The sequence below is a fragment of the Pholis gunnellus genome (genome assembly GCF_910591455.1).
Source record: "Pholis gunnellus genome assembly, chromosome: 15".
Taxonomy (NCBI): Eukaryota; Metazoa; Chordata; class Actinopteri; order Perciformes; family Pholidae; genus Pholis; species Pholis gunnellus.
In genome coordinates, this window is record NC_136542.1 from 14,818,496 (window position 1) to 14,845,916 (window position 27,421).

Here is a 27,421-nt window from a genome sequence, read left to right on the forward strand (position 1 = left end):
TTTTCCCTCCCAAAAAACAAGGAAGCCAAGCCAGTCCTTTTCATCCCTTTTCATCCCATGTCCCCCCCCCGCCCCCCCGCCCCCCTCCCTCCTCTGGGCATCTGGCCAGCGCGTAGATGAATGGCGGCTACAGTCGTCTCTAGCATCCTTATGTTACCCCTGCATGGAGGCTTGTTCCGTTACAAAAAGAAACTGGCTGGAGATGATGTGCGAGCGCGTGTCTGCAACTATTATTTCCCAGAATAACTCTTCACGCCTCAGCAATTTCCCAAATTCCTACACCGGGGGCGGACGCAACACAACACCTGATTGGTATAGCGAGATAACCCCCGCAGGATTAAATCAGAAAAACACCTGTGTTTCTCTTATCGGTAAGAAAACAAAATGTATGTTGTGTCTGAAGGAACGGAATCTGTAAAGGCTGCAGACACAGTGGAATCTGCTCGGTGCCAATCAGACGGCGTCCTCTAATTGCCTGGAGCTCCTACACTGTTACCCTCTGGCCTCTACGCTTTCCAGTGAGGAAATCCCCAGCTACAAGTATTCCAATCGCTTTTATCGATACATGCTGACTCGGGTCACTTCTTGGTGCAGCTTGATGGTGATAAAGTGCGTCCCAACACTGATTAATTGCCACAATTTTGCCCAAGTAGTCCAGTTGCATTTGTATTGAAAATCCTACTGTGTGCTCAAAACACTATGATGAATACACAGAGCGACTGTGAGAAATTCTGATATATATAAAGTACTTTGGACCGACACAAGTCTTCATAGAGCCTCTGAGAAAAGATTAGGACCTGTTCAAGACTGATCTAAGAACCAGTCACGTGCAGAAAATCCACCAAAAACCACCCTGCTGCCGACCCGTTGCATCTCCCGCCTTGCTTCAATCATTCTTTCAAGCCTTCACACTGAACTGGCACCCTGTTTAAATTCCTCCGGCTCCGCTTGTGTTGACCTTGCAGTATTTAGGAAGGCTCTCCAAATAGTCGTCTGTGTGTGTATGTGTGTGTGTTCAGGCTGGTAGCGAGGCTGAGCTGATGCATTGCGATGGCACACAGATTGAATGCTTCACGGGTCTCTGGTCCGCACCCGCTCGCCCGTGTCCCTGGTGCTGTCCCCCCCCCCCCCCCCCCCCCCCCCCCCCCACCCCAGTGCTCCGCGATGTAAATCTATTGCATAGGCCTGTTCGCTGCAGCAGGAGATTCACCCTCTCTCAGTCGCGCAGACTAAAGATAAGCTGACTCACTGTGCACGATAGGTGAATGCTAAGCAGTGTGGGTGAATCTTATCATGAAGAGGAGAGAAGTGGGTAAAAGTGGGTTTTTGCAAAAGCGGCCGTTCCCTACGCCCTTGAAGCATCCTTCAGCCGCAGGCGACAGCATCTCAGGCTTCCATCAGAGGTACAAAAGCGGAGCATCAGTAAGAATTACTGTACGTGAGCTGTGACGATATTTGCAACATGTGTTTATAGCATGATGTGGGTTTCCTTTTTTCGACACCAAAGATCCCAATTTAGGCACATAGCACCATCTCATGGTCTCACTCAGAAATTCATGTCTAATCAGTGAGGCTACAGCGGAGTGGTGCAAACAGCACTCGTACTGTAGAGATACACTCTTAAAGGGGACAAACAGTGTAACAGAGTATGCTCTCTGAGCATGCCTGAATGAGAACAAGCAAGACCTCGCTGTCAATAACTCCCCTTTGATCTCAAGCAAATCAAGAGCAAAATCCAGTAAATGCTGTCTCTTTCAGAGGGAAAATGTTCCAAACCCTTTGAAGTGCATTCTTGGTTTTCGTAGCTGTACAATTCACAGCATTAACACATGCAAATAGCATTTGCACACCCCTAGAGAGCCATGTGTGCCTCCTGAGGTATCCTGTGTGATTTGCTAATCCAACAGCACTGCGCGGGGTTATTGTACAGAACAGCTGAGCAGAATTTCACGAATCGATTTCCAACACCAGAAACTGGGCAACATCTTCAGACAGGCCTATCAATATTTAACGTACTGTTATATATTCCGCTACCACACTAAATACTTTGAAGCACTATCAAAGCGGACTGTACCAGCCGCTGACGCGAGACAGCTCCAGATATATATATATATACAGTAAAGACACAAGCTGCACAACTAGATGAATTATTAACTCCTCTCACTGCTGCTTGAAGTGTGGCGAGGCTGCAAAGTCATTTAACAACAGCTGCTTCAAACCGTGTCTCAGAGCTGAGAATGTGGCAGGCCGCGGAGTTACGTAAATCTGCCTCACGTAGAGCGAAAATAGAGGCTGTGATAAGATGTCGCCCTCTGATGAAAGCAGGTTTGAGTTGAACTTGTAATACTGTATGGGTTGGTGGTGCAGAAAATTGAATAGATGTAGACGTAATGCATGGACTGCGAAAAAGGAGTATTTGTCACACACACACACACACACACACAAAAAAGCCCACAAAACCTAATTATGAAAGCAGCTCTGTGATTATTTTGTGACACGGTGAGTGCTCAGCAGCGTGCAATCCCTATCCATATTCATCCCTCAGTCCTCAGTCACTTCCACCTCTTCACACCTTTACTTCTTGATTATGATGACAACCACATGTCAGCCTGTTTGTCGTCTACGCGGGCCCAAACAGAGAGCCATCAATCCCCTCAGGTTGGATGCGATGCCTGTCGACGCTTTATCACAAACGACTTTCCGCACAAAATGATGCATGAGCCGTTTACCATTAATGGGGGGGGGAGTGTTATTATCCTTTATGCAGATGCTTCCTCAAGATTTCGCTCCACCACTTTGTTTACAAAGTGGCAGGCTGATGTGTAGGCTTCATCTGCGGACAGCGTTAAACATGTGGCAGTGTATGTAGCCACTGAGTGTAACACACTGATTAGCTATGATGCAGCACAGCAGGCAAACAAAAGCTGTGGATCAACGCTAATGAACCGCCTCTCTTTCCACCTCTCACTTTCTCAAATGCACAGCACATTTTGCCGAAGGCAGGCGCGCGATGGTGAAACGCCATTACTGCCGTCCTAATGAGAGCCCTGTGTCTGTGTCCCCCCCCCCCCCCGTGGTGGTCCCCAGCAGGGCCTTATCTGGGCCTGTGCCGGATGGGCGCGATAACCTCCATCTGTCTTCATGACCGTCCGGCTTTTTATTGCTTTAGGAGAAGCGCTGCTTTCACAAGCTCTGCTCGGCCGGGGGGGGGGGGGAAACCAATATTTGTTTCCGCGCTCAGGCCTGCGTGATTTGCACCATCAGGGTGGCTTTACGTTTCTGTTCCCTGCCAGGTTAACGTGAGGTGCTAACGTTGATGCGGGGTTTCAAGAGCACCCTCTCAGCTCATTATGAAGCACCTGATTTTGGCCTGTGAACATGATGTCACCTTGAAAGAGTATTACCGTGACAATATGACCTTGAGTCACTTTTGTTCGTGCACGTTTGGGCAGCTTGTAACGTAAGTATTAACAAGAGCAAGAGCCTGCAGCCATAGCAGCATTTGCAGCTGTAATCAGGCACAGCGGTGCTTTGAGCTAATTGCCGACATCAATATGAGCAGCTGTGGATCAAGAGGTAAAGCGAACGTCCAATCAACATATGGTCCTGATGGGCAGGTGGCAGGCACATTGTATGGTAGCCTCTGCCACCTGTGTATGAACGTGTGCGTGAATGCTGGCTTGTGTCGGAAAAAATGCGGTGGTCGCTGACACTAGAAAAGCACTACACTGCATATAAATGTAGTCCATTTACCATCAATACTAGTTTGTTTAGAATATATCATGCTTACCACGTCAATCAATCCAATAGTTGCCAAGATATGTCTCTCCGATCCACAGATGTCAACCTCATGTTTATCATGCTGACTGCAGAGTTTCTTGGTAAATCCACCGTTGACTGAGTTACGTAACATCCATCCGCCCACATAACTGTCAAAGCAGTCAGGGTCCTCCTTCCTTCTACATTTCCAGGTATTATTCTTTTCATCTTGTCCAATTGAAGTATGACAAACAAGAGCTTCTTCTTACACTGCTTAGCCGTCTCACGTTCCTGGGTCGTCGTCATATTAAGAACTTTTCAGACGGCGGATGTCTTGTTTGTTCACTTGTGCCTGCAGAGGTCCCTCACAGGGAGTCTCACAACTGAGGGAAACTCTGTCAAACATCTGTTGTGTCCCTGCAGGAAGGAATTGAATTTGCTGCTCTTTGAAATTCTTCCAATAATTTTTGCCCAATGCATCAATGGACTGTCAAGCTATTACCCTAATAGATGTATCATCTAATGCAATTTAATACCGTTTAATGTGGCCTCTGACCTACTGAGAGCTTGGAACAGAGCTACTGGTGTTAGCCAGTCCTCAACGGCACTATAAAAAGCTGATAAATCACAATCCTGGCATTTAGATTGTAGACTCTTGATATCTACTTTAGTCTTTTGAATGTTAGATTACAGAAGAGTGACATTTATTACATTTCACTCACTAAATAACAGTAGTATTGCAGGGTTTTGATTTAAATTCTGAAGTACATGCTGACTGTATTTTATTTTAAGGGAATAGTTAGAATTCTTTCAATGAAGTTCGACCGAGGAGACAATTATCTTAACTTAGCATAAAGACTGGAAACAGTCAAGCAAACTGTACAAGTAAAAAGATGAATAAATAATTAATAAAATGTTTTTATAATTAAAAAATAAATACATTTAGCTTGTATCATCTGTACATAAACAGCAAAAATATTGAAATGACAAGTTGTTATTTTATGCGAAGTTTGGAGCTCGTTGTCTGGCAACTTCACCTTGAAGACAAGAGTCAAGAAATGGTTCGTCAACAAAATAAGAGTACTTCCCAAAATGCAGAACTATTCCTTTTAAATCCAATTTGACCCTTTAAACGATTGCTCGTCTCTCACCGTGGTAATGTTATTATTCTCATTTAATTGTCTTTTCTGATTAAGTCTACCTCTTCAAATCAAATTCAGCTCTCTAATCTTCTGCTTTCAAAGAAGATTACAGAACATCAATGGTGTGTCAGCACTACTGTCTTGCTTGTCACATAACCAAAGATAATTTTCCACGACTGAATAAGCTTCTTCAAGCTTTTAAGACAGCGACCTCAAAAGAGATCAAAAACAGAAAATATAAGACTTTATAGATCAAAGAATTGATGACTGGGATTAATTATTAAATTAGGGTTTGCAATGACATTAGTTTTGCATGGAGTTTGGGTTATTCTAATAACCCTCCCTCTCTCTCCTCTCTTACATTCCTGTGACACACAGTAAACTTTAACCCTGAGCAGTGAATCAACCTGGTGATCTGTGCAATGAGGTTGACACTGGTCGTCTTTTATCTTCGGCCCGGTTGGAGGTTTGACTCGGACCGCAATCGGACAGTCTGGACGTCACTAGAGAGGCACTGAGTCTGAGGCGGTGTTCTATGCGTACTATTCAGTTGACACTGCGTAGTATGGGGATTTTGTGTATGCGAGAAATGCCCTCATGTACACCACACTAACAAGAATTTCTGAGCATGAGAAGTGAGCTTACTCCACATACTCACGTACCCACAATGCACTGCGCCTGGGTGCTTTGAGACCAGACGTCAGCCATCTGAGATTTTGAGCCAGGCTAAAAGTTGTTAATATGTCACTTTATATAGTTGTAATATGGTTTCAGGCGAGAAAGTAGCCATTGGGATTTCCCAATGTGTGGCCAGTTAATCTAAATTTGCTGCGTTGGTTTTCGGAGATGTGACAGAGCTGCTGGTGGGGTGCCTTGAAACCGACCCAGCTGTCGCTTCAGCATAATATTATTTATTCAGTGTTCAACAGTCTGCTAGTGAAATCATGCTTAATTGCTTATTTAGTAGGTAGTATGCAGTACATACTGATCTACCACTCATACTGAGTAGTATGCTAGTATGCCATTGTAACACAGCATGACACTGATTGGTCCATATTTGCTCTATTCTAGAGTTAAAATAATTTGCGGATTAATTGGTTAATCCGCAACCATTTTTACAACAGAAATACTACACAATGAAAAACATGTTACCCACTCTTCACACATTTCATTCCTTTACTGGTTTGCGTCCACCACTGGGAGTCAGCCTTCTTTCATGTCTGAGCATGTTAACTCATCTTTTTGCTTCTAAAGCTATCGACAACCCACTCCAACTGCAACCTTGATAAAAGGTACTCTCAGAAGACTTCACAAAAGAAGCAAAAATGCCAATTTGTGCGCAGCAATGACAGAACAGAAGGAGAAGGTGACTCCAGAAATAACGATTCCCCGTGACAAAGAGAAGTAACTGATGACACATCAAGAAAAATGTGAGAAACTCTTTTGAAATAGCCTTACACTCGGTACAATAAAAGCCTGAGTCAGTCACAACTTCAAAGAGAGCTACAGCTGATGTCTCACTTTCCGTGTCCTTGAGCAGGAGAGGGTGGCAAAGTGTTGGTCTGCGCATGTTTCTTATTAGTCAACTATCACCATCAGCCAAAGTGATGCTCAGAAACAATGTGAGGGTGAATGTCCATGCTGTTTTGGTGATTATTATTTTGAATTGGTCTTGATCTGCCTGCCCTTCTGGGCATAAACACGTTCAATTATATTCAACAAATTATGTTTGTGTGGACGTGTGCGCTGTAGGAGCATGAGGTTCGGCTGCCTGGCGGAGGCGGATGTGCCTTGATGCACAAAAAGAAACCCAAAACCCTCATGGTCAGCGAGATCAGGAAGGCAAAAGAGGCAATGGACAGAGGCACTCACAGATGGCAGTATGTAGAGCAGAATATGGTCCCGACCAGTCTGAAAGGTCAATGACAGAGAGAAGTCAAACAAGAGAAAGTTTTAAAAAACGAGCCCGGTGAGAATATGTCGTTTTTTGTTTGATAAGCATCATTGACAAACACCACAGTGTATTTACCCTATGAATAAAGTAATACGCTGCTTCTATCTGCCTATCTGAAAGTAAACGTGTCTTTCCCACAGAATTGAGCTTGTTTACAATACTAAATTGAAGCGGTGATACTGAACACACATCCAATTTGGACGTCTGCAAACACTCACCTCTGCTCCCCAAAGATCCCAAAGAAAACTGGTAACAGCAGCTACACACACGGCTTGTTCACGTGAATACGTCAACGAATGCTCCCTTCAATACAACATGTTCTGAAAGGAGACTTGATTTTCATTGGCTGCCATGTGAGTGCAAAGAAAGCGAACTTCATCCAGTTCAGAAAGCATTTTGAGTGTTTGATTTATGTGAAGAGGTTATTTATGGACTTGCATGCATTTGCAAATTAAAGGAAATAGGTGGTAATTCTTTTGAAAAACTATATTAGCTTATTTATAATTTTGTTTTGGTTACTGCTTTCTAATGAGGCATCCTGCATTGTAGGGGTTAAGTTGTTACTCCAGTAATTACCTTATTTATGGTTGAAATGATTGACTAAAGATATATATATATATATATATATATATATATATATATATATATATATATAGATAGATAGATAGATCTATATAGATTGTTATAAACTATTGATAAGCAAACAACTTTTTTAGGGTTGTCTTTGAGCAGTTGGACCACTTCCTTATATTAACCGATATTAACAAGTTACCAAGATTAACATTAGGAATTAATTATAAAAATACCTTATGTATTAACATCTAACTGTGCAAGGCACACTTCATGTATGACTACAGTACTGTATATATATGTGTGTGTGTGTGTGTATGTGTGTGTGTGTGTGTGTGTGTGTGTGTGTGTGTGTGTGTGTGTGCACCGGCGCACCTATCCAACAGTGGGCTTAGGCGTCGTTACACAGCCACTAACTGTGCACCGAGGAACAAACAGGGGACATTTTTTAGGTACCCTGATGGTCATGCCTTATATCAAGCTGAAATCATGTCCAAAGCCCTCTGGTAGATTTTTTTTAATTTTAGCCAAGTGGGGACTTGCATGTGTGTGAGTGTTTAAGTCCATGCGCAGCACTTATCCTACAGGCTGGGGCAGGGATTTTAACGACCCCATTCACACACGTCGTTTAAACACTCCTCCATTGTGTGAATGGCTTGCAGCCCCAAGCCTGTCTTTCAGACTGTGGAGGGGCTAACAGGCCACTTAGTGAAGACATCAGTCTCTTGAAACATGTTTGTTTTGGAAAAATGGTAACAAAATAATCAACTTTAGTGGATACCTTAAGTTTTATTTTTGGCACTGTATTAATTTAAATGGCTACCAAGAAGGCAGGAGAGCAACGTGTATTTTAGAATCTAAAAGAATGGAAGAAAATACAAAAACAACCAGTGTTAAATTAAGAATATAATACTTAAGTACCTAAATACTTAATAAGATTCTTTCTTTTCAGTTTTAGTTCACTAAAAACTGATTTGTCATCAGCCTTTCCAAAATACTTGCCTGACCGGTTTGCACAAGCACTGGATGTAAATCAACTTTTCAATATACTAGTGTGCTCAGTCTACACTTGGATTCACTTTACAGTAAAAAGGTCCACACTTGTACTGTAAGGAATGACAGAGGTCCACCGTTGGTTGGTAAATAATGACACAAGTTCCCTCTTGGATAGCATGGAGTGACATTAAAACTCCACGTATGAAAAGAAATAAGCTAAATTAATAGTACTTGTGAAACAAATTATCTAAACTAAATAATTCTATATTATTCTTTAAACATGTTGTGTTTTTGAAAAATATACATAAAGGCACAGCTGTAGTGGATGGCGTAACCATTTTCAATCTCAACACTATTAAAATGAAGTGTTACCCAGAAGGCAAGGAAGTAATGAGAACTTCAAAATCTAAAAAAAAAAAAACAGAAAAAAACAGGATGAAATTAAGAATAAAATGGTCACATTTGGATCCTTTCTTTTCACTTTTAATTTTTAAAATATTTTTTATTATGAGACTTTGCCCTTGGACAGTTTTTACAAGCACTGGATTTCAAACAATTTTACAATGCATCTCTGTCCTCAAGCTTTATTTATTGGAATTATTGTTGTTGATTCATAGTACAGGATGAAAAAGGTCAACACTTGTATTGTATGGAATGACAAGAGGTCCACAAAAAAAAATCAATATTGTATGTCAAAAACATTAAAGGTAAAGTATGTCGAAGAAAGTCACAAAGTCATTGTATAGTATGCTGAAAAATTATCAAAGTATAGTGTGTCGAAAAGGTCGTAAAACGTCACAGTATAGTTTGACGGATATAGTCACACTGCCACTGTCACAATAATATGTCATAGTTTAGTATACCATAAAGAAATCGCCCCAAAAATATCAGATACAATAAAAAAAAGACATAAAGGTCTATGGTACCAAAGTGAGAAAATAAAAGTTACAACTGACTGCATTTGATAAAGGTTCCAAAAAATAGAAACACACACGGCTAATTTCACCCTTTAACAGGAAGCAGTCTCACAGGCAATATACATGTTAGCCCCATCGAAGCGTGTTGTCTCCACTTTTGTTTAGAGCTCTGCTGTATGTTAACATGTATTGGCGAAACAACCGTGTTCTTTTGACATTTACTTATTCTGAAAACCACTCTGTCCATATTCTCCACCTCTTAACTCCACAAGGAAGTAAAGAACGGTCATCAATGGCAGAAAGTGTGTGAACTGAATCACTTCTCTGTGCCCGCTTCACGCTCAGTGGGAAATATTGCATCTCATCATCGTGGTTAGCAAGACCAAACACTTTAGAAACACATTTCTCAAATCAAACACTATAGAAATGATCCCTGAAAATAGTCTTAACAATCTTATGGCTGAAAACAGTAAGTCATTCACAGGACAATAATTCCCTCTGAGGATTCCTCTCTGCCATCAACAAGCTCCTCCTCATCCTGCATCTCATCCAGTCATGTGTGTTTATGTAAATTACACAATATTTCACAGCTAATCTCTGCATGACTCTGACAGCACAGCGGTGATACAAAGAGATATCAGATACAATAAAAAAAAAGACATAAAGGTCTATGGTAACAAAGTGAGAAAATAAAAGTTACAACTGACTGCATTTGATAAAGGTTCCAAAAAATAGAAACACACAAGGCTAATTTCACCCTTTAACAGGAAGCATTCTCACAGGCAATATACATGTTGATCCCATTCGAAGCATGCCAACTTTCAGAAAGCACAGCGGTGATACGAAGAGATCACAGTTCCGTTTTTCTCATACTGCACGCTCACTAAGATAGCAAGCCTGCAGTTTAAGTACTTCAGAGATCCTACAGCATCGTCCTCCTTTACTGGGACCCCAAAAAGAGGAATTTTAGAAAGCTTTCAATTAAAAATGAATATTTGTACTAAGATGAGAGTCCACAATACCTTTTACATTTTAAACATTAAGCAGAACATCCTTTGTCACAAAATATTATGGACCAAGTCAAAGAAAAGCCACATTACAGTATGTCTAAAAAGTTTAAGTATTGTATATTGAAAAAAGTCATATAAAGTATGTCCAAAAAGTTTTTGCCAAATCCATGCAGCATAGCTAAATTACAGCTAGCTGGCTAACCTTAGCTTGCTTGCTCGCTAACATTGTAGCTAGCAAAATATGAATTACTTCACAAGCTAAAAAAGTCATAGTTTAGCTTTAGCATGTCGAATAAAGTAATAAATAAGTCACAGTATAGCATATTGAATAAAGTCATAGTAGGCCTATATTATGTCAAAAAAAGTCATAGTAGTAAAATGTAAATTGGGTAATCTTTTCTTCCAATCAGAGCGGTGAAACGTGCCACGCAAACAAAAAATAATTAATAGAAAGACTTATTATTATTATTTGTCTTAATAACTATTAACCACCAAATACTTCAGGTCAAAACTGTTTTAAGGTCTTAAATCCATCAACTGACTAATTCCCAAACTCAGGAGCAGGTGAGATTGGATGTTGCTATAGTTACCATCAAGTACACGGGATGCAATATATTAGCATTTGAATATGAATTTGCAAACATAGACAGCTTAACTTAAAAGGAGAATTTGTTGAGTTACTTGCAACAGCTTAAACTTTTGTTCTGACTTGTGACTCTGCAAAGCAATAGACACATTTTATTTGTAATATACTGGGTTATTTCATTACTGCTAACGGGTCATAATGTGTGGAGTTTTGTGAAAATTGTGCCATGGAAAACATAGTGAACGCTGGACTAGCAAATAGTGAATCCCTAAAAGAAGACATTATCTGCCCTTGAGAATAGAATAGAATGCTGGATGGAACATGCACTGTTCTGTGACTCGAATAAATTAGAATGTTGACGTGTCATCTTATGTATGAAGCCAGGTGCTTATGCAAATTAAACTCAGTATCTTCCAAAACTTTACAGAGGACAGCCGGACAGCTCTGAGGCTCTGAGGTAGGCCGTGGGAAAACAACTGCTCATAATTTATAGTACAGTTTTATTTTATTTGACTGTGGTCAGGCTTCCTGGGGGGGCTCCCTGTTGACGTGAAGGTCTATCATCCGGCTCGTTGGCTGAGGCTTTTCAACCTATTACAGTCGGGTGTTGCCCTTTCATGTAAGCAGATTCATGCTCACTGTGTTGAGCTGTTTGGAGAGTGTCCTGCAGTATATGTTAACAACTACATTCTGGTTAGTAGCCCATGGCTTCTCGGAACCAAAGGTGACGGTGAGCGTTCGAACTGTGGGGAAGACTCAGTAGAGCTCTGCCAACTGCAGTTGTAGAAATGTTGTATAGTATGGAAAAAAAACAACTCCATAGAGGACAGCTGGAGAGCTCTGAGGTAGGCCGCAGCATATTTTCAGAACTGCCCCAGGTAGTAGCTGGCTTCTCGGAGCCATGCTGACGGTGAGTGTTTGAACTGGGGGGAAGACTCAGTCGCGCTCTTGAGTCCTGCCAGTGTTAGCTCGCTGTGTGGGGCAAGCCGCAGGCTGCCGTCAGCAGAGTGTAAGGATGGTCGGCCAGTTTTCAGTGCTACCTGGGGGCAGGAAGTCTTTGTGCCAGTCTGCCTCAGAGCTCACTTCAAGCTTCCCGTGGGTCTGATGTAGGATGCTGTGGTAAGATACTTGCACCAAACTCCTGTCGTGTAAACCAGTAGCATATCTGACCTGTAACTTTGGATTCAGAATAGACTTTGAGTGCTACCACTTTTTGTTATTTGGCTAAGGATGTTTGGTGCCACCATACTGATTTTAGGATTACCAAATCCCTCCTTGAATATCAAATTGTTCACATTGATTATTTACTTAGTAGAATAAAAAAGAGCTTAGCTTACAGGACAGAAAGGGAAATGTAGACATCTTTATTTAAAAAATATAATGAAATTAAATGTATTATAGTCGTCATTATATACATATGAAATTCAATTTCTGCATTTAACCAATCCCTAGCATATTGGGAGCAGTGGGCTGGGTTTAGTGTCTTGCTCAGGTATACTTTGGCACAGGACATGTAGCAGCCAAGGATGAAACCGCCGGCCTTGCGGTTACCGGACGACCCTCTCTACCCAATGAGCCATGGTATTTATAATCACACAGTTGTAGAAATGTTGTATAGTATGGAAAAAAAACAACTCCATAGAGGACAGCTGGAGAGCTCTGAGGTAGGCCGCAGCATATTTTCAGAACTGCCCCAGGTAGTAGCTGGCTTCTCGGAGCCATGCTGACGGTGAGTGTTTGAACTGGGGGGAAGACTCAGTCGCGCTCTTGAGTCCTGCCAGTGTTAGCTCGCTGTGTGGGGCAAGCCGCAGGCTGCCGTCAGCAGAGTGTAAGGATGGTCGGCCAGTTTTCAGTGCTACCTGGGGGCAGGAAGTCTTTGTGCCAGTCTGCCTCAGAGCTCACTTCAAGCTTCCCTTGGGTCTGATGTAGGATGCTGTGGTAAGATACTTGCACCAAACTCCTGTCGTGTAAACCAGTAGCATATCTGACCTGTAACTTTGGATTCAGAATAGACTTTGAGTGCTACCACTTTTTGTTATTTGGCTAAGGATGTTTGGTGCCACCATACTGATTTTAGGATTACCAAATCCCTCCTTGAATATCAAATTGTTTACATTGATTATTTACTTAGTAGAATAAAAAAGAGCTTAGCTTACAGGACAGAAAGGGAAATGTAGACATCTTTATTTAAAAAATATAATGAAATTAAATGTATTATAGTCGTCATTATATACATATGAAATTCAATTTCTGCATTTAACCAATCCCTAGCATATTGGGAGCAGTGGGCTGGGTTTAGTGTCTTGCTCAGGTATACTTTGGCACAGGACATGTAGCAGCCAAGGATGAAACCGCCGGCCTTGCGGTTACCGGACGACCCTCTCTACCCAATGAGCCACGGTATTTATAATCACACAGTTGTAGAAATGTTGTATAGTATGGAAAAAAAACAACTCCATAGAGGACAGCTGGAGAGCTCTGAGGTAGGCCGCAGCATATTTTCAGAACTGCCCCAGGTAGTAGCTGGCTTCTCGGAGCCATGCTGACGGTGAGTGTTTGAACTGGGGGGAAGACTCAGTCGCGCTCTTGAGTCCTGCCAGTGTTAGCTCGCTGTGTGGGGCAAGCCGCAGGCTGCCGTCAGCAGAGTGTAAGGATGGTCGGCCAGTTTTCAGTGCTACCTGGGGGCAGGAAGTCTTTGTGCCAGTCTGCCTCAGAGCTCACTTCAAGCTTCCCGTGGGTCTGATGTAGGATGCTGTGGTAAGATACTTGCACCAAACTCCTGTCGTGTAAACCAGTAGCATATCTGACCTGTAACTTTGGATTCAGAATAGACTTTGACTGCTACCACTTTTTGTTATTTGGCTCAGGATGCCTTGATTTTTGTACAATTACACTTGTTTTAACTTATATTCAGGAGGTTTTCATGTCACATAAACATGAGCAGCCTCCCCTCTCCAACCCAAACACATTAACCAATGTACCTGTAGTGTTACCTCAACAATTATGGATATAATAGAATAAAAATAAATACAATGAAATAAATGAAAGGAAATAAAGGAAAAAAGAGAGTTCTGTCATCGCCTGTATTAATAGAGAGCTGGCCAACCAGATTTTAACTTGAGTTTTGTTCAAAAGGCAAATTATTATTTCACTTTTGTTATGACTGCGAGTCATAATATAGGATTTTATATGCTGTGTGCCTCCCTGCCTGAGGTTGGGGCTGTGTAGTGTGACAGTTTTCAGTGCTACCTGTAGGTGACCGGTGATTGGACGGGGGACTCATGAGGCGGGACATAAGAAGGCACCTGTGGAGGCCGGCCGTCTCTCTCTCTTCTCTCCGACTCCCAAACGGACCGTGCTGCATCGGATACAGATCGGGGCGACCGCCCTAGTACATTCTATAAACAGTCCCTGTAGTGGTAGGGGTGAGCCGCTCTTTTGTTTACTCTGTTTTCTCCTGTTTTGGGTAGGGAGTTAGGGAAGCTGCCTGTCTTTTCTTTTGTTCAGTTTGGGTAGGTTAGATAGTTGATTAACGAAGCTTGTTTTGTTTATTATTTTGGGCCAGGCTCACCCTGACGTATATCGCTACCAATGGTGTCACTAATAAATATCATGGACTGAACATTGGGATAACTGGTCGTTCTTGGGAGTGGGAGAGAGAGAGGAAGACCTTATACTGTGTTGCGTCCAGGTTCCCCTAGACCGGGCGTAACACTTTTCACAATAAAATGAACGAATGTGAAAAGCAAATTCCTTCTTTAAGCTGAAAAGGACAATTTGTCCGAAGAAGAATGTAATAGATTTCTTTTTTTCTGCATTGTAACATAAATGTATATTATTTCTGCTCTTGAGAAACATTTTAAGAACTCCAATATGTTGATACTCTTTGAAAAAAACCTGCTTTTTGTTTGCTGCCAACCTAAAGTCCTCACGTGAAGTCATTCGATCAGAGGAAACGCTTCGTCAGGCTTCACGTGACGAGTATGTTGTTTGAAATTCTGCCTCAAGTTAGTGTGTGTGTGTGTGTGTGTGTGTGTGTGAATATATAATAAATGAATTGTTTGAGTAATTTCAGGCCAGACATCGCTTGTTCCAGCTTCTCCTATGTGAGAACTTTTCATTATTGTTTGACATTTTAGAAAAGACAACCTATCGATTAATTGAGAAATTATTGGGAACAACATTATGTTAATTCAATGGATTGATAGCTGCAGTCCTAAATCTGTCACTTTCTTCACGAGACAAGAGAGGATCAGTCATAACAAAGCAGCTTGTTGGTATTTGACTTCCTGCCTCGTCTTTGTTGTGGCTGTGATCCTGGCTAATCAAATCACAGCCAGCCTGTCCAGACAGCCAGCCGCTGGCCCGCCGGCCACAGCCCCTCCACAGATAATGTCACTTCCTCTGTAAAACAAACTGATCTTGTTACCAGGCATGGTCACTGTTATCTGTCACAGCAAACAACACACAAAAAAAAACTAAACTAAACTTGAACTGTGGTAAATACTAAAAAGACGACAATGCTGGCTGACAGGCAGAGAAAACGTTTTGTTCAGGGAGAAGTGATAGTGTGAGTTATAACCTCCTTCTGGAACCTGGACTTTTGACAGTGCAAACAGTAAGACAAATGTTTGTACTGAGATTGTTTTTCATTTGCTTGCTCTTACTCGGTGATGGCGGTGGACACATCCGACACTGCACGTGTCAGCAAAGAGAGACGCGCGATGACAAATGTGAAGAGACGAGACGAATAATAAACGCTGCGCATAACGGAGAGAAAGACGTTACAACTGTTCCGCCGGCGGCATGTTCGGACCAAACAGGTGGAGCTCAGTCTTTGTCAGGTGTCACAAGAGCTCCAGGCTGCCAAATGGGTGCCATCTTTTCATCATAGCTACAGGGGAACTAGGGGGGGGAAGGTACGATACGATAAATGCACCTTCACTGCAAGCCTGTGTACGGCCTGAAAGCCTTCCAGATACCACAATGTCAGGAAGTTAAAACACACAATGACAGTTGTACTCCGCTGGTCGACTGTGGAAACAACGGACAATGAAACAGAGTGTAGTCACAAAGCAGTGTAGCCGCATGACGATAGGACAGGGGGGGGGGGGTTAATTAGCTGATACATTCTATGCTCTCGTTATCTGCTGCTAAATAGACCTTAATAATGACCGACAGTGGGCTATCTATCACACACACACACACATATCCACAGGCCGATCAAATAGCTGGTCTCTGCCAGTGTGTGTGTGAAGTAAGCCCAAGACTCAATGACAGGTCTTTTTTTTTTTTTTACTCAAAAGGCAAAGACTCCAACTTCTTCATTTTGACTCGAACCATTTCTGACACGTACAAGCGTTTTGCGTGACACTCTACACAGACGGACTGTGAAACAAAGTCTGCGGTGAGACACTTGGGAGCATCAGAGCATAGCAGACAGCTAGCTATTTCTCACTATCACCTTCACACACACACACACACACACACACACACAAACACACACACACACACACACACACACACACAAGCACAAACACTGTCCGACTTTGTTTGGACAATCTAGCCGGACAACCACTCTACAGATTTCAGATGAGCTTCTACAATCACCCGTCTCTGTCACCTTGCGACCCCAATTTCATCAGGCTATTCCGTGGAGGCATGTAGCATTAACATGCGGGTATAGGCTCCAGCTTTCCCCTCAATGTCCTCAAGGAAAAAAAAATGTCATACATATGCCCCTCTCTTTCAATCCTCATCTTGCATATACAGCACATGCACAGTCACTTAAAAAGGTGTAACGTGAACCACAGTAGAATCAAAACAATATTCAGTCATTAACCAAACAAGATCGTCACGTATTGGTTTGGCAGCCTATGCCTAAACCAAGCGGCAACCTCCGGTGCTGAGCAATAAAGCGGACGCGGAAGAGCCAAAAACTGCAGTTCCTCAAATGGCGAATGGAGCCTGGTTCCAAAATCGAGTCAATCTCCAAAGACCCGAATGGTAAAAATGCTCAACTTTACAGCAGAAATAAACATGTTTACAGCCTTGGTACAAAATGCACTTTTGGTTTCTTTTCCCCGTTCATGAAAACTGTACTGGGGGGTGAATTTTGGTACAACTCAACAGATTAAATTATATTAAGGCTTTAAGTTATGCATAATTCATAGATGCAATAGCTTCTCCTCTCAAGCTAAATCTAATCTACATTTTGAGCAAAAGACTAAGACTGAAACCGAATTAAAATCAGCAGCATGAGAGCAAAATGTACCACTCTACTGCATGAAGAGTATAGAGAGATAGGAAGAATTAAAGGGAATTGAGGGATTGCCATCATAGCAACAACAACGGGACCTCCTCCCATTTCGTTCACGTCCTGCCACCGTCATTCACTCATTAATAAGCAGCTTGGAACGGAGTGACTCAGCGTTAAATCAAAGCCTACTCCCAGCTCGCTCATTATGTCAGGGACAAAACGAGACAGACACTCCACAGAGACCAGCTGTCCTCCCGTCAGACACCGTGTAGTCTGATGACAGGAGCCTCTACAGAGAGATGAAGCGCACACGCACAAATTAATTCGCGGGCAGGTAAGTGTGCGGCACACTCACGAACACACACCTGGAGTACGACACTTATGGATGCCACTGAAGAAATGGGATTTTCTCCAACATTCGCAGTAATCAATACAAACAGGGAACACAGTTGGGTGGGCATTCCTGTGGAAGACCAGTATTAATGTTAGAATATCCTCTAGTCCTACCCTCGCCCAAGCAAAGAGCAGATACTTGATCAGGCCTCATATCTACTGTATCTGCTAAGGCTAAAAGGCAATGGCTGGTTCAATGGGAACTTTAATCTGAACGCAATGCCACCATCTATACCACGTTTATCTAAATAAACATGTTACAAAGTAGGAGGGGTGGATATTAACAGAGGCCCCACAACACAATATTACCAGGATACTTAAGTCACGATATGATCTTATGGAGATATTAGAAATGTTGCGATATGCTGAGTATTGCGATAACATATATTGCGATAAATCGTTTTATTGCCTTTTTCAACAGCAAGTTTGTCAACATCTGTTTTATCCAATAAGATTAACTTTTCACTCTGTTCATCTCACTTCAATCATTTTTATCGCAGCAAAATTGGTTTTGTCAGTCAAACAGACAGAATGACAAACACTCCATTTTTGTTTTGACCAACTTCCTGCCAACCCCGCTGACTTTAAACATGACCGTACCAGAAAAACAACTCAACACAAAAACTGACTAAAAAGGCAATTGTAATGAAAAAGGTTTAATTTATATTTGCATTATTGATAGTTTATACTATAAAAGATCGATTATTTGGCGTCTGTGTATCGATACAATATTGTCACGCAAAGTATTGTTGTGAGTGAGTGCAAGAGGGTTATCAGGAGGGCACCGTCTCAACACCAGCTTACATCGTCAGCTGGCAAAATGCCATCTACCAACAACCAGCAACCAACAGGTATAGAGCCAGCTAGCATGGGGACTCACCCACCAACAGACCCAACGAGCTACCGTAACTCCATCAGCGACCAATATACCGGCTACCGACAAAAGAATATTATAATCTCCCACTACAGGCCTAAGATTTAACACCTGAGATCATCAGAGCATGACATACACGTTGCTCTCTCTACATGTGCAAATACACACACACACACGCACACACACACCAGTGGCCAGACACTGAGACAAGTTCCCCTGCTCATTTCAACTTAAATGCAGTGCTCTCGAAATGTCTACAGGCACTGCGCGATGAATATTTAGCTAAACTGCACCATGACTGGCGCGCCCTATTTCAGAGATCTCTGACAACACATGGGAGCTGCGTTTCGAAAAAGTATCACTGAGTGTACCTCTGATCCATTATTCCTCTGTGTCATATTTGCTCACAGTCAATTTGTTGCCGCGGCAGCGCAGTTGCGTGGAGACAGGGGGCCAGGAGGAAGAGGCCGCGTTTCAGAGCTACCAACCCTTGTAACAGTTCAGTGGGTACACGCCTCGGCGGTGCTGGAGGGAGTGCAGGGGAGGAGAGAGCAGGGAGGGTAGGGGGGGTGTCAAGGGTACAGACTAACAGTAGAAAGTAGGGAAGGCTGGGGAGGAGAGATAGTGCAGGATTTGTCGAGAGTTTAGCAGACATGAGGAGAGCTCCTGAGGGCCTTCGGCACACAGCACACTCTACTCTGTCAGCTCTCACTCATTCTCTCATCTTTCTCTCTTGTTCCCCCCCCCCATCATCATCATGCATATTCACTAATCTGCTTCCGCTCTTTTTGCTCATGCAGTCCACGCATCTTATTTATGCTTCGTATCTTTCTAATACAGCGTCTCCCTTTCTCTGTGGGCGTCTCTTTTTTTTTGTCGAGCGGGTACGAAGTGCATACAGAGTTGGCATCAAGGCCTCTGAGAGCTATCCGAGGGAGACAGGCCCTCCCTGGTTGTCTTGCCTCGCTACAGATTGATATCAAGTCTTGCCGGAGGACACATTTATGCATGTGTGCTCCGACTGACTGTGTGCTCGTGAAAACTGGGTGTCCATGCGCATCGTGTGTGTGTGTGTGTGTGTGTGTGTGTGTGTGTGTATGCATTCACAAAAGCACGGCTGACACAGAGGGAAAGGCGACAGCTCGCCCGTTAATTACTCAAACTAATAGAGCAGCTGCTGATTCACTCCGGTGTCAGTCAGATTCACAGCGGGGGGGCGGGGAGGCTCGGGCAGGACGTGTGAAGCATTAAGATGGACGTTCTGTGACTTCGGACAGAGGCTAAGTGAGGTAAAGAGAAAAGACACAAGACTGATGCTGTTCAAGGACTTGGGCTGTCTCTGGATGAGGACGAAACAGGACGTTTTCAGACAGCGGACACAGGAAGTATTCAGGGTGCTCTTAGGATCAAGTAGAAAAAGTTCCCCGATACACAAAATGTTATGACGTCGTTCAGACGACTTTAAAGCACAATTCCCAGATAATTATCTCTGCTATTTCTGCCAGGAGACAATGCCATCGGTTGTGCGTGTACGTGCGTGAGTTAGTGTGCGCATGTGAGTGAGTGTTTGTCCGTGTCTGTCCATGGCTAATCTCTCGTACTGCTGGGCACCAAACTGCATCATATTGTGGGTGGCCAGTCATGGTTGCATGCTCAAGGACCTCGCATTGTTGCGTGAACTCACACTTTTTCAAAACACCTTTTATAGCCTGTTTTATACTGCCACTGACTGCCTTCTTGACTCCTCACTGACTACCTTTAACCAGCCCACGGCCGGTAGGGGGCCACTAGTGCTAACACAGCTGAGTGCACCTCCGATTTTCACCTCAAAGAAAGTTCTCTTGCTTTCTGAAGTCTCCTCCGTATCCCCCGAGTCCTCCTTGGCCAACTTGTTTCCATGGCAACATGTCCTAAGACAAACCCTTTCCACTTTAAGTTGACACAAAACACGCAGCAGGAGTGGAAAGTTATCTCATGAAAGACTGTGAGTGTAACCCAGCTATACTCTATTAGCGTTCGAGCTAACCAGCTGCATTTAAATAGGTACTGTTTGCATTGTACAATAAGGCAGTTGGTTGTTCAGGTTTATGAAATATATTTACATTTACATACAAAACCAACAGTCCAAATGAACAGAGGACAGGCTCGGCAGCGTCACGCGCACACAAAGTAACAGCAAGTGCAGCTTAAACATTAAACATTGATTCAACACAAATGTCTTTGCACGTTACACAAGGACGACTTGTTCTCTAACCACGTACTCTCAACATGACGGTGCTTTTAACACAGCAGAAATGTATTTGGCTTTCATACTTGTTTCACCTGCCCTGTACTGTTTAGCGTTAGCTTAACTAAGACACTATTTGACAATGTTCCGCTGCCCATGAAGGCAACAAAATATGAAGCTTTATGTTCTGTTTTTAGTGTTTTAACTGGATTTGGAGAAGAAGCTAATGTTGGCGAGTCCTTTTTGAACAAAACTGACAATCATTAGCTGCCGCGTTTTAAATATGAGAATTGGCTACTGCTCTGTTTTATTTTAAAAAATGCCTACAAATTGAACATCTTTGCGCTTTGGTATTGTGTGTATTGTCCTGTCTTATTATACAGAACACATGCAACAAATACCATGATGGGGTTTTCACAAAAACAGCAGCAAACGTCATGCACAACAACTGAACATTGCATGCTCCACCATTTGAAAACCATATGTAAATACTATGTTTACAATGCAAGACAAACAATAAAAGTAGGTGCACTTACCTGCACACAGAGTACAACACATGGGAATTGTAAATGGAGGCAATGGGTAACGTGTGTGTGTGTGTGTGTGCGCGCGCGCAAGCAAAGGTGGGTTGTAAGACGCAGGGGAGACAAAATCGATGAGGATATGAGGCCATGAATGCAAAACAGTAGTGTCCGAATACTGCAAAGGATGACAGAAGGGCATCCAAGAATTGACCAGTCAGCATATCTCTACACAGCATCTTTGCATTCATGGTATAATTGTGGCATAAGCAATGTGATGTACTTGCTCTCTGGAACAAAAAGGTACCCTGCTGCTCATGCAGTGGATGTGAACATGTTCTCACTATCATTACAGACGAATCTTCCAAAAGTCAGATTTTAGGTTTCAGTGAGTCATGTGTAAAGTACTCGATACATTTTTCCAGAATGCTAGAGCAGGAGAGAGGCTCTGGACAGGGGATGGAAGAGATGATGAACGGGTGCCAGACATTCCGCACGGAAATGAAAAGTGGCAACAGAATGGTGAAATATTCACAAGTTAATTAATGTCTATAAATAGGCTTAATCCGTGAATTTGTGGCATAGAAACGCTTCGCTTACGAGCAGAGGGACGCACTGATAACCGAGAGAGCGTCAGGATATAATAAGTCTCATCCCGCCAGTTTCCAGGCACACGATTTGGAGTGCGAGAGGCCAGCAGTGGGGAGCAGCTGAAGGAAGTGTTTCCGAGGAGGAGATGTGATTAGTGAAAGCTGGGAAACTGCCCAGGAGAGGGCGCCCCTCGCTCAATGGAGCAGAGCACATGCACACAGTCATGGACACACACACACACACACACGCACACACAATGCATTGTCTTAATCGTACTCAGCAGCAGGAGATACCAATCTTTTCATGCCCATTATTTTCAAAGTCTCTTCTAATCTTACTTGCTCTTTATCATGTCCCAGACATTTTCCCTCTTCCTCTTAACGTCTTCCTTCCTCCAGCCTCGCACTAAATCGTTCAACTCGTGTGTCTTTGCTGAGGCCCCCCCCCCCCCCCCCAGGCCCCGCTCACACTGCTGAACTCACCAACGAGCATCCTCACCCGATGATTCATGCTCTCTGTTTAAGCATATACGAACACAACAGACCAACATCATCCGATCAGCAGACGGTAAGTAATGCTAACTGAAAATGGACACAATGCGGCCTTTGCATCTACTGACGCCGCGGGATGTGTTGCCATGGAAACAGGATGCCAAGGTAGACATTGTATGGACACTGAGGTCGTTCACAACTGTGCCAGTGTGTGTGTGTGTGTGTGTGTGTGTGTGTGTGTGTGTGTGTGTGTGTGTGTGTGAGGGTGCCTGGCTGAAGTCGATTCTGCAAAGGCTCTGCGATGGAAACCGGCGGCTGAATGATGATCTATGAACTTCGGTGAAAGTAGTTTGAGGTTTGTTGATGCGCCGCTGCTGAGTATTCAAGAGAGGCGCCGCGTACTCCGTTTTCTTGACAGCGCAATCAATCAGAATAAGGACATTTTCGGGTTGGAGCGACGTTTTGTAAAAAGGTTTGTAAAGCAAGTGCAGTCAAGCCGATTGCTCTCATGTTAACAGTCGCATGCATACGATGTAGCCTGTGCACTAATGTACAAAAACATCATGAACTAAGACGACAACTAGCTCTCTTTCCCACACCAGCGTCTGCTGAGACACCTCTGGAAGAGATTCAGAGCTTCACACATCCATATTCATAAGGTCATTAGGAGGTTATTTTGTCCACGCCGTCAGAACATCATGATCTGAGACCAGTCGAGAGGTGCACCCCTGGGTCCTCCATATTCATGCGGCGCCTCCCAGCCACCTCGACTAAACACACAGCGGCTCGTCCTGCTGAGAAAGTTAAGTCTAAAAGGCAAAAACTTTGGCTAACATTTGTAAATCTCTTCACGCACTCCTCTGTGACTGATTGAACAGCGAGCCCCACCCGACTGGCACCCTTCAAGTGGAGTGGACTGGATTCTGATTTGGCCCAGGTCTGGTTTACAGAACTTTTATGCACAAAATAATTGCAAAACTGCTGAATTACCAGTTTGTTGAGTTTCTTATCAGCTTAAGTGCAGATCATCTCGCCTATATGCCCCATCAAACATTAATTTCACGCTACGAGATGCCTCGCAGTTATCGGTTATAATTCGGGAGCTCCAGCACCTGAAACTCTTAGCAGGTTTCCAAGTCTCTCTTTATCGCCAAGGTTGCTGAGCCCTTGCTCCACTCGTCAGCATGTTTCTCTCACACCTGGGAATGGTGTGCAGTTAGCTTTGCTAATCATGTGTCTGAGAAACACAACATTCAAAAGGTAGACATCAGTCAGCTGGCAGAACCAAGTGCGAAACACGGGACCGAGTTCACTGCAGAAGGCAGCTATGGGATGACAAATGAGCGAACCACTGTGTGGCCGACACGCGTCGGTGCAGCGTTAGTGAGCTTTTTGTTAGTGGGATGGATGGTGTGGGAGGCCATGCAGTCTCGTTGCAGTCGAGAGGTTAGAGAGGTTGAGTCGCCCCAAAAGTAAACGCAAAGGAGAGCAGTAGTAGAAGAAGTCATTCCTGTGAGGACTGCGGCCAGGTACCTGAGTATATCTCCCTGCGCTTCAATTTCATCAGCAACCTCTTCACACCTGCAATGATGTGAAGCAGCTTGTCATCATCACAAGATCGCAACAACTGCTCCCCCGAAATTTCCCCCAAAACAGGTAGACAGACATATGTGACCCACCCACTGAGCATCCATCCCTCGGGCATCACCACCCCCGCTCAATACTCCCACTGATGGGCTCCCTCTCCTTCTGTCTCTGCACTGCGTGGGACTGGTGTGTTTGCTGGAGAGGGGACATCTGTTTGGTCCTTACCTGTGTTCCTGTCTGGTAAGATACAGCAGTGCTTCTTCAGTATGCCTGGCAACACCTTCCAAGGCACAACAAAGGAGGAGAGAGAGAGAGGGAGGGAGAGAGAGGGGGAGGAAAAAGAGGGAAATATGTTAATATCACAGCAGCTCAAAGCAGATAAACAAGGCAAAAGCACTGAGCCATGCTGCGAGCCACAAATAAGAGTAGCAGGAGACGCCCATTTCTCACACCATTTGCATCAAAAGGAGCTGCTGCCATATTTATCCGAGACCTTTTCTTCTGCACCGCGATCCGAGCAGCGGAGCACTAAATGATGTGTCCCCGTGTGCTTTTCAACTGTGTGTCCCTGATTCAGACTAAAAACAGTCAAAAGGTGGGTTAAATGGTGTGTGAAGGAAAATATGATACGCTAACAATCCATTGGGACGGAACAGCCCAGAGATAAAAAAAAAAAAAAACTAAGTATATTTTGCTGGATTGAGATGGGAAGAAGGCTGGCAACTCTTATCGGCCGATCTGGTGCGGTCACGTCATCGGGCCAATTTTAGAAGCTTCCTCTGCTCCATCAGCACCTTCGCTTTGCCAGGGAGGTGTAGCAGCAAATACTTACAACGGACAATCATTGCAATACTCACAAGGCTGAGGAGGTCATACTTATCAAGAATGCAGTCTTACAATCTATTCAGCGAGAATACTAAATCCCCAAACATCTAAATCGATCCAAAGTTGTATCTTAGCTGCCAATATTTTGTTCAACAGTTTATGTCTCGTTCTTGGGAAACACTGAAGACTTATTCCTCCGCTGAGTATCCTGTTTTCATTTCTTTGCGAGATGACAGGTTTGTTAAAGGTTTGCTGTGACTCTGAATGCCGTTATTGGCGCTCACAAGGCCCAAATATGCAGAACGTCCACTAAAAAGAGGAACCAAAACATAGAAGGAGATGCGGAGGTGGCTCAGCAGGTGCTATCGAAGCCTCTTTGTCCTCGTCTCTGACTGACAGGCTCATTATTGTCCAGAATGTCTTTCGTGTTACATAGACAGCCCACCTCTTCTTTCTCTCGGCTCCATTTCTCCTTGCGATAGTGTTAACATTCCTTTACATTGGCACTTGGTGGCTATATCACACTTCTCTTCTGGGCCTGAACAAGACCGATCAGATAAGTGTCCCTTTTAATTAAGGAGAGGGGCATTTGTATAAAAGGTACCTCTCGAAAAGCGAGAAAAGACCAGGAAAGTAAATGAGAAATGAACTCTAATGGCTCGTCTCTGGGGGATATTCAAAGAGATATCAACCCACTGCATCATTCATTCAGGAGAAGGGCCTCAAGCACAGACTCTTGTCATCCAGTCTCATTTTCTACTTTATCAGCAGCATATGAAAAGGAGAGGTAATCCTGCATTCATATATAAACACTTCCATGTACGTTTGTCTTCATTTGTCCTGTGAGTTTTTTGCATAATCAACGCCCCTAAAGTCCCATATAAGGCCGTGTGTTCTGCTCTGTGAGCGGGAAAGTTTCATTCACAAAAATGCTACCACAGTGTCATTCGTGGTATTTGAAGACCTGACAGAATTACCTGAATCAAATCGATAGCAGAGTTCATTGCCGTGTCAGTACTGTGACGGACACATGCATAAAGACAGGGTGGAATGACTTCTTCCCAAAGCTAAGAGGTCCATGAGTAATATGGGAGAGTGACAATCACAAAGATATTAGACTGGCGTGCGGGGTGCCCTAAAATAACAACAACAACAACAACAAAACAGGAATATAAGACAAACAACACATTCTCACACTCACAATAACTCACTCATAAAGGACTGGCTCCATCCCACAGGGTCAGGGGGCAGACCAATATGAGAAAGGATGACCCGCAGTGGGCCAACTTTGTCCTAAAGGCAATGACACCCGCGAGAAAAAGATATGAAAACTTAATGCAAGGACCAATAAGAAGGGATTATTATTATTTATTTCTCTCTCTTCTCCTCACACAAACCTGCACATACCTCTGCTCAGAGCTACTCACACACGGTAGGAATATAAGACACTTACACAACAACTGTTTGATACATGCACACAAAAGACTTACAATACTCCAAAATCATACGAATCATAACATCTGTTTCCTACGTGTTATGCGTTACACCTTTGTCTGTGTAAAAATGCCACCTGTTTGTTAAACAGAACTGCCAATTCTATACGTAAGGGACAAATCTGTTCGGATGTGTGGTTCTTGCATAAGTCCAAATGTCTTGTTGGACCATCACAAACACTTCAATCATCCCTTAGAATGTAATGTTTCTTCAACTGAATAAATGCTTACATGACCCACACCATTTTTACCAAGGGGTTACTGTATTCATTTGAACTGCTATATTATGCTTACTATGTACTTTTTGTACTTCACAGGAGAGAACTATGCTGAAGATGTGGACTGACGATGGCAAAACAAAGACATGGCAACTTCAATTGTCGAGATTTCACATGAAAGCAATTTGCTGGACTAAAGCACGTCCTTGTGTCTCATTCTATTCCGGGATATGCAACAAAATGCTATTCAAGAATCAAGTGTAAAAGAGACAAATATCTCTGCAGAGATAAGAGATACAATGACTGATTTGTGATGACTCAAACAGCTGCATGATGTACAGTTATAATTGATGCTGAATAGCTTGCTGGCTGGCAGAGGCTTGTACTGGAGGAGTGTGGAAAAACAAACTGTCAGGGACACTCTTCAGTGTTTCCGAGATGTCACTTGCCTCTCATTTACACTTTAAAGGGATTGGAGTCTGGAGGCAAAGCGTCTAATTTCACATGAGAAAATGCATCGGGCATCCGTTTGTTTGTCTTTTTGTGCTCATCTCGGGATGAGCACAAAAGAGGATTTATGTCAGCGCGTTTTAACAAGACAGATTCTTGGGACACACCAGGACAATCCAATGGAAAACATATCTGGGACAACTGGAAATGCATAAACGGATATTTTGTACAGATTTGTTTTCTCCCATTATTCAGAGATTTGAATAGCTGGTTTCATACAAAACACAGTGTTTAGCTATAGCTTGATTGTATTTTAAAGACCAGCCATACTTGAAATAAATAACATTTATTAAATCAAAAGAACTAACCCATTTTCATCACCCGTTAAAAAGGGAATCAAATTTGGCAGTTTCGACATAAAATTCAATATAAGAAATCTAGATCCGCAAAGAGAACCCAAAGCAGTGCCCTCGGGACTAGAGGCCAAATGTTATGAATGAGTCTTCAGAGCATTGAGTCAGTGAGCTAATAAAAGGCTCCATTTGGCAACGATGTAGC

General features: G+C 43.2%; 1 protein-coding gene across 1 annotated transcript in view; it reads right to left on the minus strand.

The window, feature by feature from the left end:
- The window catches only part of dlgap2a (discs, large homolog-associated protein 2a), a gene marked incomplete at its 3' end in the record, with an annotated part of 134,119 nt that extends 109,965 nt beyond the window's left edge, over positions 1-24,154 (minus strand). The window contains exons 1-2 of the mRNA XM_079175051.1: positions 24,103-24,154; positions 23,824-23,871 (exon numbers count right to left, since the gene is read on the minus strand). Of these exons, the coding sequence (XP_079031177.1) occupies positions 23,824-23,854 (31 nt within the window). The 5' untranslated portion in view covers positions 23,855-23,871; positions 24,103-24,154. The remainder of the gene's footprint in view (positions 1-23,823; positions 23,872-24,102) is intronic.
- Positions 24,155-27,421: the final 3,267 nt, after the last annotated feature.